The sequence below is a fragment of the Chaetodon trifascialis genome, chromosome 18 (genome assembly GCF_039877785.1).
Source record: "Chaetodon trifascialis isolate fChaTrf1 chromosome 18, fChaTrf1.hap1, whole genome shotgun sequence".
NCBI classification, from domain to species: domain Eukaryota; kingdom Metazoa; phylum Chordata; class Actinopteri; order Chaetodontiformes; family Chaetodontidae; genus Chaetodon; species Chaetodon trifascialis.
In genome coordinates this window covers 355,448-374,344 of record NC_092073.1, presented here as the reverse complement: position 1 = coordinate 374,344, position 18,897 = coordinate 355,448, and the positions used below count along the sequence as shown (strand labels likewise).

The window sequence follows — 18,897 nt, the reverse complement described above, 5'->3', positions numbered from 1 at the left end:
CGGTGCTGTGGTCATTTGTAGACACTGTTCACCCCTCATGGAGTTTATGATCATCAAGTGCTGGCCTCTGTTAATGTCCTGTACACAGAGGGGAACCCTCTGGGCCTTCAAGGTATTCAGTGAAGGCCTAATAAAAAATATTGAAAGAATTTTTGTACTCCTAAATAATTATTTTATTTTATTTTATTTTATTTTATTTTATTTTATTTTATTTTATTTTATTTTATTTTATTTTTATTTATTTATTTTACTCACTGAAATCATAGCAATGGACCAATCACAATTTTCCTTTCAATGGTATCTGGGTAAATCAGTGACACCTTCTGGCAGGCAGGGCCTTCAGTAACTGCAACAAATGCCTGTGTACCTCAAGCGAATGTGGACACAATTTGACAATGACAGCTGTCTTAGCCAATCATATTTTGTTAAGTTGTGGGCGGGATAATTTCCTATCATCTTCCGGGGATTCACGAATACTTAATGGATAAGCGCCTAGTTGTAGTTGTGAGTGAGTGAGGAGAAAAGAGAAGATCGAGTTGGTAGAATGTGAAGAGAAATGGCGGAAATTAATGGAGAAGACTGTGTGGTTGCTGGATTAATTGAAACTCCGTTTTCAAGGCTGTCTTTTCAAGAAAAACTTGAAATTATCCAAAAAGGTCGACCATCACCCAGTTTGCCAGGATTAGTGCAAGCTAGCAAGAGTGCAGAGGCTGAGAGAGAGGGGGAGGAGAGAGAGAGGGAGAGAGCGCAGCGGTCTGCTGGCGCACCGAGCATCAGTTTGTGAGATGAAAGCAGTTATTATTGCACGTTAATATGTATAATAGCAAACATGCAAACACATTTATTGAGCCCAAAATTAATTTATTTTTGGCTTGAGTTTAATTTCTTTTCAAAATATCATTTATGTGCTTGCAAAATATATTTTTCTGTGCTCAAAATCTGACGTTACTCCCTCAGAATAAAGACACAAATATTTATTTTTTTGTTTGTAGGCTTGGTTGAACTGAGAGTTTGTGTTCATAAGACAGTACACACAATGTTCACTGTTTAAAATGAATGGCCTGTGTACTGTAGGAGTCAAGTCAGTTTTTGTCATTATCATGTTGATTTGTGACATTTACAGTATCTGGCTGAGTAGAGGTCTGTGTGTGTGAGAGAGAGAGAGAGAGAGAGAGAGAGAGAGAGAGAGAGAGAGAGAGAGAGAGAGAGAGAGAGAGAGAGAGAGAGAGGAAGAAATGGGCCAGTTCATGTGTGCCTATATGTATGATGTGGCTCTTTGCAGTAACACAGTAAAAACTGTGGCTCTTTGTCTCTGACTGGTTGGCCACTCCTGCTCTACATCTTTGCTTCACCTGCCATGATGAGGAAACAGAATTGTCTTTGTTAACTGCTTCATGGGCACAAGTTGCTGGTGTTGACTTTGTTGGTCTCATTGTGAGCATAGTGACTGATTTTAAGTTGATTTTTTTCAATTTTATATCTTAATTTTTTTTTTAATTGTTTGAAGTTATGTTAGTATTGCAGTGTTCAGGCACATGATAAATTTGTAATCCTGCAAAACTATCAATATACTGAACTTCCATGTCACATGATTCTGGCTATTGTTTTTATTTCTTTGTTTGATTGTTTATTGCCACATGTGGTCCCATGGTCCTACTGAAGGCCCAGTGGCTGGGGCCATGGTTCGCCACTGCCTGTACATATAGCAGCATTGACAATTAAGTTGACTTGACTTGCCTTGAGAATCCCTCAGCCTCGCAGCAGAGGAGCTGGAGAGTAAGATATCAATGTGCTGATCAGTCACAGGAGCTCATTCAGGAGCAGACTGATCCATCCCACTGCACCACAGAGTGACAGAATTTTATTTAATATTAGAAATAATCTACATTTGCTCCTTCTAACTCTTAAGTATATTACCTTTCTCGTTTTTCATCTTTATTCAGGGGCTTTTTGTAACAAAAGAATTTCCATTTCCATTTGATAACCATTGTTCAAACTACTTGGGAGACTTGTTGCTGTTTTTCTCGTGGCTGGTCACAAATATGTGAGAATGGGCAACTATTGGACAAGGTGCAAGCGTATGTTGCCCGGATTGGCGTCACCGGGGCCCCACCCTGGACAACCGGGGACTCCATTGTTCTGCTGGGGGACTTCAATGCTCACGTGGGTTGGGAGGAACGGCCTCCCCGATCTGAACCCGAGTGGTGTTCTGTTATTGGATTTCTGTGCTAGTCACAGTTTGTCCATAACAAACACCATGTTCAAGCATAAGGGTGTCCATCAGTGCACGTGGCACCAGGACACCCTAGGCCGGAGGTCAATGATCGACTTTGTAGTCGTATCATCTGACCTTCGGCGGTATGTCTTGGACACTCGGGTAAAGAGAGGGGCTGAGCTGTCAACTGATCACCACCTGGTGGTGAGTTGGATTCGCTGGCAGGGGAGGAAGCGGGACAGACTTGGAGGTCGATTCATCCATCACCGGGGCTGAAGTCACTGAGGTAGTTCGCAAGCTCCTCAGTGGCAAAGCACCAGGGGTGGACATCATCATGGTGAACGTAAGATCTCTCCCCAACAAGATGAATGAGCTGGCAGCGCTGACACGACATGAACAGGATTACCGACGGTGCAGTTTGCTACTGTTCACAGAGACTTGGCTGGAAACGCAGCACACAGACTCGACTCTAGCGCTGGATGGATTTTCACTCGTACGGGCGGACCGGACAGAGAAGAGCGGTAAGAGGAAAGGAGGAGGGCTGGCAGTGTTTGTGAACGATAGATGGTGTAACTCAAGGCACATCACTATCAAAGAGCAGCACTGCTGCCTGGACATTGAGCTGTTGGCTGTTAGTCTGAGGCCATATTATCTGCCGCGGGAGTTCTCACACGCCATAGTGGTGGCTGTGTATATTCCTGCCTCCGCTAACGCCGAAGCAGCCTGTGATGTCATCAACTCAATCAGCAGGCTGCAGACTCAGAAACCACAGGCCCTCTTACTGATCTCTGGGGATTTTAATCATGCCTCTCTGTCCTCCACTCTGCACTTTACAAGAAAGGCCAGAGGAGACTTTATCTGCTCAGGAGGCTGAGGTCATTTGGAGTGCAGGGGGCACTCCTGAAGACCTTTTATGACACTGTGGTGGCATCAGCCATCTTCTATGGAGTGGTCTGCTGGGGGAGCAGCATCTCGACAGCTGACAGGAAGAGACTTGACAAACTGATCAAGAAGGCCAGCTCTGTCCTGGGATGCCCCCTGGACTCAGTGGAGGTGGTAGGAGAGAGGAGGATGATGGCTAAGCTGTCATCCATGATTGAGAATGACTCCCACCCTCTGCAGGACACTTTAACAGCACTGGAGAGCTCCTTCAGCGACCGACTGCTTCACCCAAAGTGTGCGAAGGAACGCTATCGCAGATCCTTCAATTCAATTCAATATTCCTTTATTCGTCCCTCGAGGGGAAATTCCGAATTTCACAGCAGCATCAATAACAGAATAGAATATTAAAAGACAAAGTGCATGCAGTTAACACAAAGTATATACAAAAGGGTGTACCGGGAATAGTATTTACAGACTTTTATGTCCTAAAATATTGCACAATTGTTACAACTGTTTTGTTCAACTCATGCAGCGGCAATCATGAAATGGGATAAAGACACGACACAAGTGACAAGCATCATTCAGCAGAATATCTTAAACATCCAGAAAATGGAGGTGGAGGGTATGGGGGGGGGGAGTAATTAAGTACTTTTGCATGAACCCTGTACAACTTGAATGTTTGTGTTGAGTATTTCCAGTGCAGGGGCCTTTAGCGGACTCATCCCTACAATTCAAACCAAATATTCTAGTTTTTCCATGGTTGCATCTTTTTTCACTTGGCAGTTAAAATAATTTTGTTATTTTTTTTAAAAATGTTAATATTTTGCAGAAAACCTCATAAAAGATGAAAAATATTATCTGGTCATTTCAAACAATGTGTTATTTTTAATAGATCAGATGCCATGCAATTCAAACTGTAAATAAGACTACTAAAAGGTCTTGGTACACCTGTCTTGGCATTTGAGGGAGGTGGGTATACATTTTTTATTAACAATTTTAAAGTGGCAGTCCTGCACACTGCCTTCGCTAGAATCTGTTTTATTGAATAACATGTTTGGGTCACCCAACCTTAGAACAATAGCCAATCCAATGAAGGTTTGACAGACATCTGAAATGAGATGTCTGAAGTTGGTCAAAGAAAGATGTCATTAAAACTTTTATTTTGAACTATACAAAACTGTTCATAGATGTTTGTAATTAACCTTGAAAAGATGCCTGAAATGATGTAAAAAAATTCATTTTGAACCCTGTAAGGATACTACACTTGGATTTCAATTGTGAAGATTTAAAAGTTGTTTTAAAATAGATGTTTAGGAACACCTTAACCTTCACTTCTGACAACCAAATGACATCAATAGTGAACATTAACAGGATGTTTATATAGGACGTTGCAAAAACTTACTCTGGTTCCTCAGTAGATTTCTTTTGAATGGTCAAAAAAGACGTTAAAACTTTTGGAGGCATCTTTGCTCACTGAAGGAAGTGACCCACCAAAACCTTTGTAAAAAGCTTCAAATAGAGGTAAAATAAATAAATTATTGATCCCCACTGAAGTGGCCACTGAATGCCATCAGGACATTCAGACTCTGGACTAACACATTCTTTTTCCAGTTTTTTAATATGTTCATCAGTTTGTAATATTCTGTAACACTCACCCAGAGAGGCGGGCCATCTCTCGGCCAGCTAGTACAATCCTGCCCAGGGCCTGGGACATTCTCAGGAGCATCCTTCCACTCTGGTAGTAATCCTGCAGGCCACACAGGTCTAATCATTTTAAGGTGGCGTCACTGGAATAAGCTACAGTTATTATTGTCAAAATAACCTTGTTGGTGTGTGCTCAGGTTTCCATACATTTCATTTCATATATTCATTTTTATACAGTATGAAAATCAACTTGTCTCTGTCTCTTTTAAAACTCCAAAGGGACAAAACTGTAATGTTCTCCACAAATTATTATAATATTATCATTGTATTTCTATTTAAGTTTCAAGTTGTAATTTGCCACCAATAACCACGTGACAAAGAAAGTGAATCTATTTTACTTGGGTGAACAAGCTCTATGGCCCCATTTAAACCAGTCCTAAAATGCAATCTGTATCTGGACACGTTATCCAGATGAGGGTAACTGCATGTAATGCAAGGTGTAAATGCATCGTGATCACAATATGATTGCATCTGCCTGACCACATCTGAAGATAGTCTGGCTTGCATTGTGTTTGGATCTTCAGTAGCTGTACATGGAGTCCTTACAATTTGCTGACATCCTTAGACTACACAACATGCAGATACTTGTTTTTAGTCAAGACAAAATATTAGGGATGTAACAATATGTCGAATCTCGCAATATCGATGCTGTCATGGGACTGTGGTGCCATCTACAGTGACGTTACATGGTTATCTTGTCAAAAACTGTATTGTCTTTGTCTGCACAGCAGAGGCCACAATCATAGCAGTCAAAAATACTGGAAGACTCCTGTAATCCTTTGTGCGCAAGCCAAGCACTGCTAAAAATTGACCCAACAAGAAATTATGGATGAACGTGCTGATAATGAAAAAGATTTAAGCTGTTCCCATTGACTTTTAGAGCTGATATGTTGTAATATGTTGGTTTTCCCATTTCAAGAATTAACAATGGCAAAAAAGTAACTGAACTCAGAGCAACTTGCAAGTACTGCTGGACGACGGTCAACTACACTTCAGGAAACACATCAAACATGAGAAGCCAGTTGGCACATCGCCATCTAGAAAAGCTCAAATAACAACAACAACAATACTTCAGCCAGGCCAAAGGAGCGTGAAAGAAGCATTTGGAGCGCTGCTTCCCCGTAACAGTCCAAGAGCTGAAGAAATAACGATGCACTGGTGAATATATAGCCAAAGACTTAAGGCCATTTTCTATAGTTGACAACAATGGATTTTTGGAGGTTAGTAACCGCGTCAGAGTCAAAAGTGTACAATTCCACCAAGCTCACACTTTAGTCACACAGTGATACCAGCTCTGTACCAAGAGACAGAAGCTTCACAAGTGGATTTCAATGTAGGCCATGCCAGCCATCTGCGTGGTCAAGTGAGGCCTGTATTGTTGTAACCCTACAAAATATAGGTTGTTGTTCAAATTTAGAGAGCAAGGAAGCAGGGTGGCCTCTAATTACTGATTATAGGTCTATTCATGGCCATGAAAGTATCAAAAGCACTATTCAACAGAACTGCTGTTATATGATAAATATGAAAAAAAATAGCTGCGTGCGACACATTGCACTGATCTGTGCAGCTGATCTGCAGTTAATAAGGTATATAATTAATCTAGTTACAGAGTAGCCCACACAATGGTACGAATTGACACGATACTTTTGATCTGAAGAAAAGAAAACCTTAATGTATTAAATTTGGCAAATTTACAAGAGGGGACAAATAATTAAGATTTTTTGTTGACAGCATTTCTTAAAGTTTATTAGGTTTGCCATTACTCAACAACTCACAAATCTCAGATTTTTACGGTATCTGGATCTGAAGGACAGATATCTGATCTAATAAAAACAACAAGAACGGATTAAAAATACCAGATCTAAACTTAGAGGCAAGATCAGATTGTTTATTATGCGGAAAACATATCTGGATACAGATTGCATTTTGATACCAGTGTAAATGGGGTTTGTGTTTGTGTGTGTTTGTGTTCACTGACCTCCAGCAACTCAGAGTGTGAACTATACAGGTGCCGGGGGTGGGACAGGTTTAGGAATGGCCGGCTAACAACCAGGTAGCCCACCACAGTGGCAAAGTCTGCCAAGGAACAGCATGTGGACATAAAAGGAGGAGAATAAGCATACAAAATAAAGTGTTTTTGAGTGGACCTCATTTCATTGATACGGTTCACACAAACATTCTACTGTTTGCATTTATACAAATTCCACAGAATTCCCCCTATCACATGAACAGTGTAGCATACACCACTCAGCATCGTTGGCATGCCGCTGAGGAGGTCATGGTGGCTATGTTAATTTTTATTTTTTTTTTTTCTTCTTATGGACTCAAGAATCTCTTTCAACCCCCTTACAACAAAACTATCACACTGGAACGAAGGGGTCATCCATTCCCCAGACCGACCAGCTTTTAGCAAGACAGAGATTTACAACAGAGTACTGGTGGAATTAACAGGGCCCAAAAGGGAGCATGGCACATGGTAATCAAAAACTCGCCAGAGTGAAAATTAGTTTCATGCTACAATGGGAGAGCAATAAAACCATGCATTTGATTGATTCTGACTGTTTGCTTCCTGAGAGAAGGTAGCATCAAAAGAACTGGAAGTCTCACCAAGGTGTGAACTCATTCTCTCAGACTCATTACAGACATTCACACTCTGAATCTTGCTACTTGAAAACTAGTAACTAACCTATCAATACACGTTGTAATTAAGACAGTTTTCCTTTCTCTGCAACAAAAGGTAATACCACGCCAAGGATCTTATTAAAGGGAAAATTATATGCATCTTTATTACACGTACTAGGCCTGATTTGCAGACTCTTTTTGTATAGTCTACCATGTGACCATACTGCCATCTACTGTTCATTGTATAGTAAGCCCTCCCTAATACCAACATAGAGGTCATTCAACAATGGTATTTTATTAGCATTAATAAAAAAGTTGTATAATCGCTTCATGCTCTCATATTGCATTTCTGTAGTCTCTTTTTGCTCGGTTTTTTCTTACCATTAACACTGTACAGCACGTCAAATAAATATGGTCAAAATATTGTCTATTAAAGTAATATATTCACTTACACTTGGCAATTATGCTGTCCACAAATCCCATTGAAAAGCGAAAGAAGATGAAGTTATGCAAGTGGTCCACCTGAAAAACAAAATAAATATGTTCACTTTTTGAAGTTGGGAAAGCACACACTAATGAGGTTCTGCGTAAAACTTTTTTTCCCCTGTGTAGCATGAATTTGGCCAACTCTTCCGATTATATCTGAGCCCATAAATCTGTTCCTTTCAAAAAGAAAAAGTTGTGTTTTCGCAGTACAACACACTGCTGTCTTTTCTCATGCAGCTGATGTAGCCAGAACTACTGGACAACATAATGTTTTCTGCTGTTTTCAAAGTTGTGCACATTGACTGATCCCACCCAACCACTCCAATAAGGGATGCTAGTTGCCATTAGAGGTGACACAGGACCTAGTCATTCGACTTAACACAATATTGCAGTTCCTTTGTCCACAGTACTAAAGTTTTACACACCAGTTTCTTGAATGTGGCATGAATGGTCTGCTTTTCCCTCATGTTCCCATTGTAGAAGGCAATCTCCTCACTAAAGAGAAAGAAAAAATGTTAGTGTAGTGTTGTAATAAACAGCTGTACAAAAATAGGGTTGGAGGAGTTGCTGGTGTGTTAACCTATTAGTGATGAGACGAGAATTGATGTAGCGGTACTCTCCCTCGTAGCGCTGCTCGGTGACTGTCATCTTACTAATGGGCCTCCTCAGCCTGGTCAGGAAGAGACCTGAGATCAGCAGGTAAGCCATCATGATGGCTGGGCCCTGGGTAGAGGAGGGAAGGGGAGAAAAGGGGAAGGGAGGGGAGGTTGTTGCATGACGTTATTCATTTTTAAGGAAGATAGAGAGTTGAGTTCTGGCTGCTGCATTTCTTTTATATTCTGTTAAATCACACACAAAAAAATCAATGAACAAACATTTGTAAGATAACCACACCACACCATGCCCCCCCCCCCCCCCCCCCCCCCCCCCCCCCCCCCAATACAATGTATTGTATTAGATTTGTGCACCTGAATAGCTGCACCACACTCCCAGCCGATGAGAGTGACTCCAGTCAGCTCATCACTAATCAAGTTCAAGAGGGTAAAGCAGTTGTACAGGTCTTCTCAGAGCATTGCGAACTTTTCCATCCCTTCCCAAGTAAACTTCTATGATGCGACCAGTTTTCCAAAGATACTTAGGCAGCTTATCCTCGCAGATTAACACAGTATCTCCAGTCTTTAAGTCAGAAGATCTTTTTAGGGGAGATGAGAGATGTTCAGATCTCAGTTCCATAGGACACAATGAAGTCACTGTTTCGCACTCATACTATAGGATGTATGGGTAGAGACCACAGCGACACTTAAAACTACTGTTTTTTTTTTTAATTGGAAGAACCTTGTTATACCAAATATATATTTGGTCATCCTTCTAGAAGATACAGTTTATCTTGAAGGTTCAATCAATGTTTTGGCTCTGAACTGTTGACTGTTAAAACATCAACTGGAAGAGCTGTTTATGCTGTAACCAAACTGTACCTATCACCATCAGGAAAATCAGGTTTCCCACTAGATCTATTTTCATGACACTACTTTTATTACCATCTCCTCTTACTGTTGGGTTTTTATTTATTTTTATTTCTGGTTTTGTTTTAATATTATTTTATTTTTTATAGTATAGTGTATTTATTTGGAAAACCCTTTGTGCTCTATGCTTGGCAAGTGCTACATAAATAAAATGTATCTTTACCATCATTCTTAATTCATAACACGAATCCCCTTTTTCTTGTTTTATTAAATTCATTTGTATTATTATATTAACCATTGCCACCTGGGTACACCTGGGAATAGCCTGAACACCAACAACACAAACAGTAGCCTATAATTTTACCAACAGACAAATCTACAATGAGCTCAATCTACATATAATTCAAAGTTAAGATGAGTTTGGTAGGATTATCAACCGACTCATCAGTTTATCACATCATACTTTAGCCCCTATACTAGTAATATTAAGTTGAGGCTGGGGCTAATCACAATCATTGTGAGCAACCACTACAAAAGTTAAACATTTTGCACCATGTTATGGTCCATTTTACCTTCCAGTGCAGCACTGCATTTGAAGAGACAAAGCTAGCAAAATAAAAAGTACTGTTAGCTAGTATTGAGCAAGTGATTGACTCACAAACAACTGGGCTCCTATTCATTGTTTTGATCCCAGTGTTCCATTCATTATTATCCAATTCTCTTAACCATACCCAATATACATTTGAAGCAATTTCTCCCCGCCAAAGTTGAATAACAAATTTTAAACCTTTACAGGCAAAACAAAGAAGCAAGAATGTCAACTTTAGCAAATTGGTGGCCCAGTTACTTTTAGTAGTCTTTGTAACGCAGGGCCGTATAGAGAGGAGTGGGGGCACACGCGAGCAGCTGATTGCGTTGTGTAAACCCACGCTGCTGCCAGAGAATTGTAGTCCTGTATGGGCTGAAGAGGCGACATCGGGGCTGCAGAGCCAGATCCACGGCACAGAGATAGAGACCATGTGTTCCGGTGATCATCACGGGGAACGTGAAGTCCTTGGCAAATAAGACGGACAAGCTATTCGCACTAATCAGGGCTCAGTGGGAAAACCAACGATGCAGCCTAATGGCCTTTACTGAGTCGTGGCTTCACTCAGGCTGTGTGCAGGCGGACAGAGACATGGCTTGGAGCGGTAAGAAGAAGAGAGAAGGGATTGTGCTGTTTGTGAATGAGAAGTGGTAATCCCAGACATGTTACCGTTAAGGAAGGTTTCTGTAGCCCGGACATTGAGCTGCTAGTTGTGGGGATGCGGCTTTATTACTTGCCTTGGGAGTTCATGTCCACCATCGTGATGACTGTTTACATCCCTCCGAAGGCTGACAGGGAAGCAGCACGTAATGTCATCAACTCCACTGTGGCTGAGCTGCAAACGCAGCAGCCAAATGCATTTGTAGTCATTACTGGAGACTTTAAACACAACACTTTGGGAAAACTCTGCCAACATTCTACCAATTTATTAACTGCTCCACCAGAGACAACACCACACTGCACCTGCTGTATGCTAACGCAGAGGATGCATACAGTGCCACAGCCCTTCCCTCACTAGGCAGAGCTGATCGCAGCCTGGTGTGGTTAACACCTCAGTATGTCCCTCTTGTCCAGAGGCGGCCTGTGTCCACAAGGACAGTAAGGAGGTGGACTCAGGTCGATGCGCCCACTATCTCCTGGTTCACCAACTACTTAACAAACAGACCACAGTTTGTTCAACTGGGCAATGTTCTGTGCGAGACAGTGAAAAGCAGTACAGGAGCAACACAGGGGAATGTTTTGTCTACTTTTCTCTTCACCTTGTACACCTCAGACTTCCAGTACAACTTCTCATTGTGCCACCCACAGAAGTTCTCAGACGACTCAATGGTGGTGGGGTGTATTAAGGATGGATGAGAGGAGGAATGCAGAGCAGTGGTGGACGATTTTGTAGAATGGTCTGGTTGAAATCACCTGCTGCTTAGCGTGGCCAAGACCAAGGAGATGATGGTTGATTTCAGAAGGAAGAGGACGACGACTCGACCACTGTGTATTCTGGGGGAGAATGTCACTGTGGTGGAGGACTACAAATACCTCGGAGTGCACCTCGACAACAGACTGAACTGGAAAACTATCATCAACGCTGTTTACAAGAAGGGGATGACTAGACTCTATTCCCTGAGGAGGCTCATATCATTCAATGTGTGCAGCAAGATGCTGATCTTCTAACAGTCTGTTGTTGCCAGTGGGAGCAGCATCAGAGCCAGTGACACCAACAGACTGAACAAATTGATCAGGAAGGCCGGCTCCCTTATTAGCTGTAAATTAAACACCTTTGTCATCTCTACCAACCTCACAAACCCCAATACTTCAATGTTACATATTATTTGCACTACTGCAACACTGCACAATACTGTTTATTGTTAACATTTATTTATCATCTGCAGCTTGCATATATTTTTCTGGTAAATAGTCTCTCTCTCTCTCTCTCTCTCTCTCTCTCTCTCTCTCTCTCTCTCTCTCTCTCTCTCTCTCTCTCTCTCTCTCTCTCTCTCTCTCTCTCTCTCTCTCTCTCTCTCTCAAACTGCTGTTAATACTTGTTTATGTACTTAAATATAATGTATTTTTTAGTGCTGTCAAAAATATTGTGTTATTAAAACGTTAACGCAAATCAATTTTAACGGTGTCATTTTTTTTATCGCGAGATTAACGCTCTTTGCGACCTAGTGATCTTGTAGTTTTTAGAAACTGTGGCCACTGCTAGTAACGTTACAAAAACTACAGGATCTGTTTGTAAACCGGAAACATAACAATAGGCACACCCCGCACACGTGTTTGGTCTTGCCTGCTCGCTAGCTGTAAAGGCTAAGTAGGCTACCGGTTTGTGTGGATGTCAAGCGCAAAACGCCGAAATGGATGCAAACAAGATTCCGAATGGAAAGTTTAGTTTCAAAAAGTTGCCAGATGGGTTTACTGACAAGACCAAAGTTATCTGTGTGTATTGTTGGTGTGAACTGAGTTATCACCGTAGCACATCCAGTCTGAAATACCACTTGATGGCCAAACACACGGCGAATGCGAATTCTCCACCGCCTCCTTGTCAAAACCAGGCTACAATGGATGGTTTTTGACAGAGGCATATGGATACCGCAACTAAGAACAAGCTTACTGCAGCCATAGACAAATAATGTTCATTCTTTCTGGAGAGAAATAAGAGGCTGGGTTGATAAGCCTCTGGTGACTAAATAGAAGAGCATTATAGTCTGACTGCTTGTATTTTCAAAGGAAACTTAAGAAAGGAAAGTTTAAGCCATGGTTTAACTGCACTATAGCCTGAGTCCTAGTTTACAATGATATGCACTTTGTAACTTTATTTTGGATCACCCTGGTTTGATCCCTTAGAAAGGGTTGTTGAAGGGGGTTTTTTGTAACCAAGTATTTATTTTTTTGTCATCTGTTTATTGACAGTGTTAAATTGTCTGAGATTTGATTCATTCAAATGTGAAGGACTGCTCAAAGTGAGAATGTTTGTGTGAAATATATCACTACAGGCTGTTGTTTTCAATAAAAAACGGCAAGCCCATCCACTTTTCCATGTTGATAAGAGCATTAAAATAATAATTAATGGGACATTTAGAATAGATAAAGATGTGCGATTAATTTGCGATTAATCGCGAGTTAACTATGACATTCATGAGATCAATCGCGATTAAACTAGCACTAGTATTTTTATTATATTATTAGAAACTGTAGAATATATTATAAGACATATTATAATATATAACAGATTCGATCACTATATATTTAGTTATACTGAATATATTATGTTTTAAGAATTGCTGAGAACGTTCTTTTTCTTTTAGTTTTATTCTCATTCTTTTTCTTCTCTATGGTATATATTTTATGTTTGTGTATGTTTAACCTGCTGCTGCCACAAAAGAATTTCCCAAATTGGGATCAGTCTAAGTCAGTACCACACAGTTGGAGACTTGCAAGCAGATGCATACGTGCTTCTATACATATTACAATCGGGGGTCTGCGTGAGCAGATTAGGGATGTATATCTCCACCACTGAGGCCGATTCGATATGCATCTCAATACGCAGCACACTGAAGCCTCTGTCGATGCGATGCAATGCGATGCGATTCGCTCCTGTTCATGATACGATGCGATTAAAAAATGATTTGATAACGATATGACTTGCTTACAAAGAGATTCGTTTTGATATGATGTGATCCAGTTCGACGCAGCTAGTTGTGCTACGAGAGTGTGCACATATCAGATTTCTTAGAGCACAACTCTGCTCTACTCTCTGTATCAATATGAGAGATGCATGTAATATTTGGTTTGTTTTTACTGAGTAAACCAATAAATCCTATTTTTTAAAAAAGACATAATTCACTATGTATAGACAGAGCATTCAATTTTATTAACAATGTGCGCAAGCACTTATCAAGACTAGGATGGGGCATATAGTACATTGAGTGCACAAAACAAGGGCCCACTTTACTTTGCTAGCACATGCGCACTGTACTTGTGCTTGACAATCCCAAGAAGTCACAGTTTTTGGGGTGCATGCACATGGTGGTATACAGTTGAAAACTACTATACTGTTGAGCACTATACAGTCTGCAAGTCAAGATTTCAGAGCGCACAGGCATGATTTGTCAGACAAGAATTAGATATGACCATGTACATACTCATTCAGTTAGGCCACATTTTGGTGGAATCTGGTTGGATTTGCACCACACCTATTCTGAAAATGCACAGCCCATATTTTATTTTCTGAAGCACTCATTTTTTGAATCTCAAAGGACATTGAGGCAGCTGTGGCTCCCGCGGTAGATCAAAAAGTCGGTGGTTTGGTGCAAGAGGGCAAGATAATTAACTCCAAATAGCTACCAATGGCTGTGTTATTGGTGAGTGCTGGTAATCCTAGATTAGCCTTGCAAAAGATAGATGAATACTAGAAAAGTACTAAATAATTGGCGTCTATCTCCCTGGCTGGACCAAGACCAGAGCACAGTGAATATGCATCTATTGCACAATAACCCTGGGACGGTGGTCATAGCCCCAGGTGAAACCCCTAACCCAAAGGAGGTACTCACAGCCACTTTCATGCAACAAAACCTATGAGGAACAAACCCCAAGAGGACTCACTCCCATTGAGTGCTGGAGCACCAGTTCATCTGAATTGTTTCCACAAGCCAAGGGCTGGCTGGTCCAGGCACTGGGACTTAAAACAAACAACTGACCGGCCTACAATACTAAATTCCTATGTTCAATGGATATAGGCCTTCAGGGCACTGACTGGGCATAACCTTTCCTGATCCATGTCACCTTCTGCACGTGTCAGACAGAGGCAACTCGCAACTCCACTGATTTATTTAGATGAAAGTTCCTTTGGCAGGAATGCCAAATTCTAAAACAAATTACTCCTGCATCATGTGAGAGGAATCAACAGCAGCTCTCATGTGTTGGAAGAGCCTTCAGCTAAAAGCCTCTACCAAGCATTGCCACCCACACGAAACATGATTCATACCCCAAGAAATTATATGCGCATGTCACGAAATTTAAACAACTTAGTTCGTTCTGCAATATGAGTATACCGCTCTAGTTGATGGTGCCGAGCACTCTGCATGGTCTGAACCATTGATTGTGCAAGCCCCATTCTTAACACACTGGCCCTCTCAGGGACCAGGACCAGAGTTTGAGCCCCTGAGGAAAGGGATAGAACAAGGCCTCCTGGTCCTAGTGAACCAGAAGTTCCAATAGCCTCCCGTCCGAGACATGTGTTACCCCTAAGAGCCACATCTCTGAGACCAGTTTGGGGCCACCAGGAACTGCCTCCCCCCTTCCTCTTCTCAGACTCTCTGCAGCAGGGTGGAAAGAAGACTGAATGAAGGAAAAGCATGCAACAACCCCTGAGGCCATTGATGTGCCGAGAAGAAGAGCCAATGGCACTAGTACTGATGCTGCCATAAGGCCCAAGAGGCTTAAACAAAGCCTCCAAGTAACCTTGGTTCCTTGCCTAAACTGAGAATCTCTCCTGTATGTTATCAATGTTATCCTCAATGTTAACAGCCCTGACACCCAAGCACATGCCTAGAAACTGGGTGGTATGCAACTGTGCAGGCTGCAGTCAGCACTTTTTTAAGTTTGAGGTTTCAGTGCCAGACTGCGGATATGTGCCCACAACACCAATACATGACAATGACACTGATCCTCTGCCTGAGCACATTTCAACCTATTGTCGAAGTAGTTCAATATCCTGAGATCCTGCTGCCGCAGGGGACCAGCAAGCCAGCTGCCAACAAAGATAGCCTGCTCCACCATTGGAAGGGTCAACATTTTCAGCCTGAAGCCTGAGGAACCTGTTTAGTCCAGAGGTCTAAACCTGGCCTGTGAGTGTCTTCACATTTGGAAATATCAAGAATAAAACCTGGCTAGCCAATTTTCTCACCCCATCTCCATCTCCAAACACAAAGCTTCTTTGTGTTGCAGGTCTTCAATGATGGAAAATGCAGACAACCTTATCACACAGGTTCTGCCCTCAGGGCTTCCCATGATGCACAAAACTCCAGAGGGCAGGGGCAGGCTTAGGGTGATGTTGTATGAGGACTGAGCGAGGACTGGAGAGGTCTCTGGCTACTGTTGCCTCATCTACCACATTTAGACTTGCCCTAACATGATGCATTCAGTTGGCCCCTCAATTCCCCCTGACTGCAGGTAGGCTGTGGGCTCTTGGGCAGATGGCTAGCTGAGGCCAGCATCATTCCCAGCTCTACTTTAGAGTATCTGACCCCTTACAAGCAAATCAACAAGCTTCCTGTGCCTGCTGAGGCATATCAGTAGCACCAGGCCCAAACATGGCAGATGGTTCTACAGTACAAACACCCTTTTAGGTGGCTGCAGCATGGACAGCCACTGATGGTGCCGACTTAAGCCCTGACATAGCCCTGCCAGCTGCAGCTGCCTGTTCTCTTAAAGACAGAAATAAGGAGATCTGTGGCAACTGTTAGTAGTTCTATACCACATTCCTCCTTCAGCTGCTGAATCAGATGGCATTGTTAAAAAAAAAAAACAATATGGCCCCTGTGTTAGCCAGCTGGGTCTGGACCACCATAGCATCATGCATTCTAGTGAAAGAATCCATAATTTTGGAAACACCAAGGCTGCTAAAGCCTGGTCCACAGCCTGTACTACAGAGCCCAGATCAGAAGTCAGAAAGAGGCACCTGGAAGCATGCAGACCACGGCAGACCAGGAGCGGTGGGCTGCCTGCCGACAGTGGCGCCCAGGGACCCAGTTCTTTTGTCACCATTGGTCAGGTGGTGATCTTCCTGCATGTTTTAGTGGGGGGTAATTTTTTTAATGAAGAATACCCCAGGTGAACACAGGTAGAACATGCAAACTCCACACAGAAAGGCCATTTTTCCTCGAGCAGCAGGCACTGAAGGCATGGTGGAGGACACACCACCAGCGCCCACAGCGGGATTTGAACCAGGACCTTCTAGCTGTGAGGCGACAGTGTTACCACTTGTTCCACTGTGCCATGATGGCAGAAAAATATTCAAAGCTGCAGCCACGTCACTAACAATCTCTTGATGGAGAGGTGAGTGCTGCTTACATTACTCCGCCCAGAAGCAGGAGGCCTACTAGTAGTTGCATGAAGCCCAGATACAAATCATTTATCCCCCATGGAGTTTATTACAATAGTGGTGGGTGGTATGTCACATTATGGGGCACTTGGCCGATTGCACTCCTTGAGCAGGAGGGGGTGGCCATTTAATAAAGAACTGGCAACAGGTTTCTTTGTCTTGCTGACATGCAGAAACAACTCATGCATGAAGATGGGTTACCCCTAGGTGACAATGCATGCTCAATCCCAAAATGAGCATGTTATAATCATGTATATTTTCCACAGACATTTTTACACCACAGCCCATGCAGGGAGGTCCCTTACGGTTTCCAATACTGTAGTCACCCACATGAGCAGAAAGTGAGCTTACATGCCATGCTTATGTTTACAGCAGTTGTGGCTAATATATGGAGTTGCAGTTTTTGTTGTGTTCATTGTATTTTAGACATTCAATGTTTTCTTTTCTGTCTGTTAGTCACATGATACACACAGGAGTTAGTACTTGATTGCATAAGCATTGTTTTTGATGACTGCAGCCATGCATCTTGGCATGCTCTCCACCAGCTTCTGACATTGTTTTGCTGTCACAGCAGCCCATTCCTGTTGCAAAAATTCAAACAAATTTGCTTTGTTTTTGGGCTTGTGGTTCTCCATTTGGAGTTTGATGATGTTCCCCAGGTTTTCAATTGGATTTAGATCTGGTGATTGAGCAGGCCAAGGCATGGTTTGAATGTTCTGGTTCTCCATCCAGGCTTTAACTGACGTTCCTGTGTGGCAAGGGGCATTGTCTTGTTGGAAAATCCAGTCATTTGAGGCAGGAAAGAGTTTATCAGCTGATGGAAGAAGACTGTTTTCAAGAGTAGCCCTGTACATGACCTGGTTCATTCGCCCTTCACACATATGCATTTGCCCTGTTCCACCCATACTGAAAAAACCTCAGATCATCACCGATCCACCTCCATGTGTTACTGTAGGGGCAAGAAAGTCTGGTTTGTAGGCCAACCAGTAAGTTGGCTGGAGTGGGGATCAACTCAAAATTGGATTCATCACTGAAGAGAACCTTAGCCCAATCATCAACAGTCCAATCCTTGTGATCCCTAGCAAAGAGTAACCGGGCCTTCCTATGCCTTTCATTGATGAAGGGCTTCTTCCATGCCCCGTGTGACTTCAGACCAGCTTCAAGAAGTCGGTTTCGACTGTCCTTGCTAAACAAGTTCCATTTCATGACAGTGCCCATTCATTTTTAAGGTCCCTGGAGGTCTGAAGACGATTCCTGACACAGGAACGGATGAGTGCACAGTCCTCTTGTGGGGTAGAAAGACGTTTCCTGCCTCGACTAGCTAGCACTTTGGTAGTACCATGTTTCGCTTGCTTTTTCTTGGTGTAATGAACAGCTGTCTTGGAGACCTTCAGTTTTTTGGCTGCCTGTCTCTAACTCATGCCAATTTCCAGTAGCGCCAAGATGGCTGCCTTTGTGGCTTCACATAATTCTTTTGTTTTAGGCATTTTGTGAGAGCTGACAACTTCTGAGTTATGCTACAGCTTGAATGTAAGCAGGAAACCACTCTAGGCCTTTGCATGTGCAGTGCTGCTTATGACGTGAAATGGCCTTTTATATACCCTGGGAATACAATTAAGCTTAAGCATGTCAAATAGGACATAAAGTATTATGGAGTTGCCGTTTTTGTTGTGTTCATTGTATTCTTCAGGTAATATAACTTTAGTGGTATCAGGCATTGAAATGAACAAGAAATTGAAGAAAACAAGGGTGGTCTAATAATTTTTTCCATGACTGTATAAGACAGACGATCCCAGCAATTCACCGTGCAACACTCCCATGCTCCCCCGAGCAGAGAGGG

At 42.3% G+C, this 18,897-nt stretch overlaps 1 protein-coding gene across 3 annotated transcripts in view; it reads right to left on the bottom strand.

Moving 5' to 3' along the window:
- Positions 1 to 18,897, bottom strand: part of LOC139346953 (ATP-binding cassette sub-family D member 3-like) — a 62,065-nt gene that overhangs the window by 29,050 nt on the left and 14,118 nt on the right. For all 3 annotated transcript variants that reach the window (XM_070986338.1, XM_070986340.1, XM_070986339.1), the window contains exons 9-13: positions 8,490 to 8,632; positions 8,335 to 8,404; positions 7,876 to 7,945; positions 6,780 to 6,877; positions 4,753 to 4,844 (exon numbers count right to left, since the gene is read on the bottom strand). In XM_070986338.1, the coding sequence (XP_070842439.1) occupies positions 4,753 to 4,844; positions 6,780 to 6,877; positions 7,876 to 7,945; positions 8,335 to 8,404; positions 8,490 to 8,632 (473 nt within the window). The remainder of the gene's footprint in view (positions 1 to 4,752; positions 4,845 to 6,779; positions 6,878 to 7,875; positions 7,946 to 8,334; positions 8,405 to 8,489; positions 8,633 to 18,897) is intronic.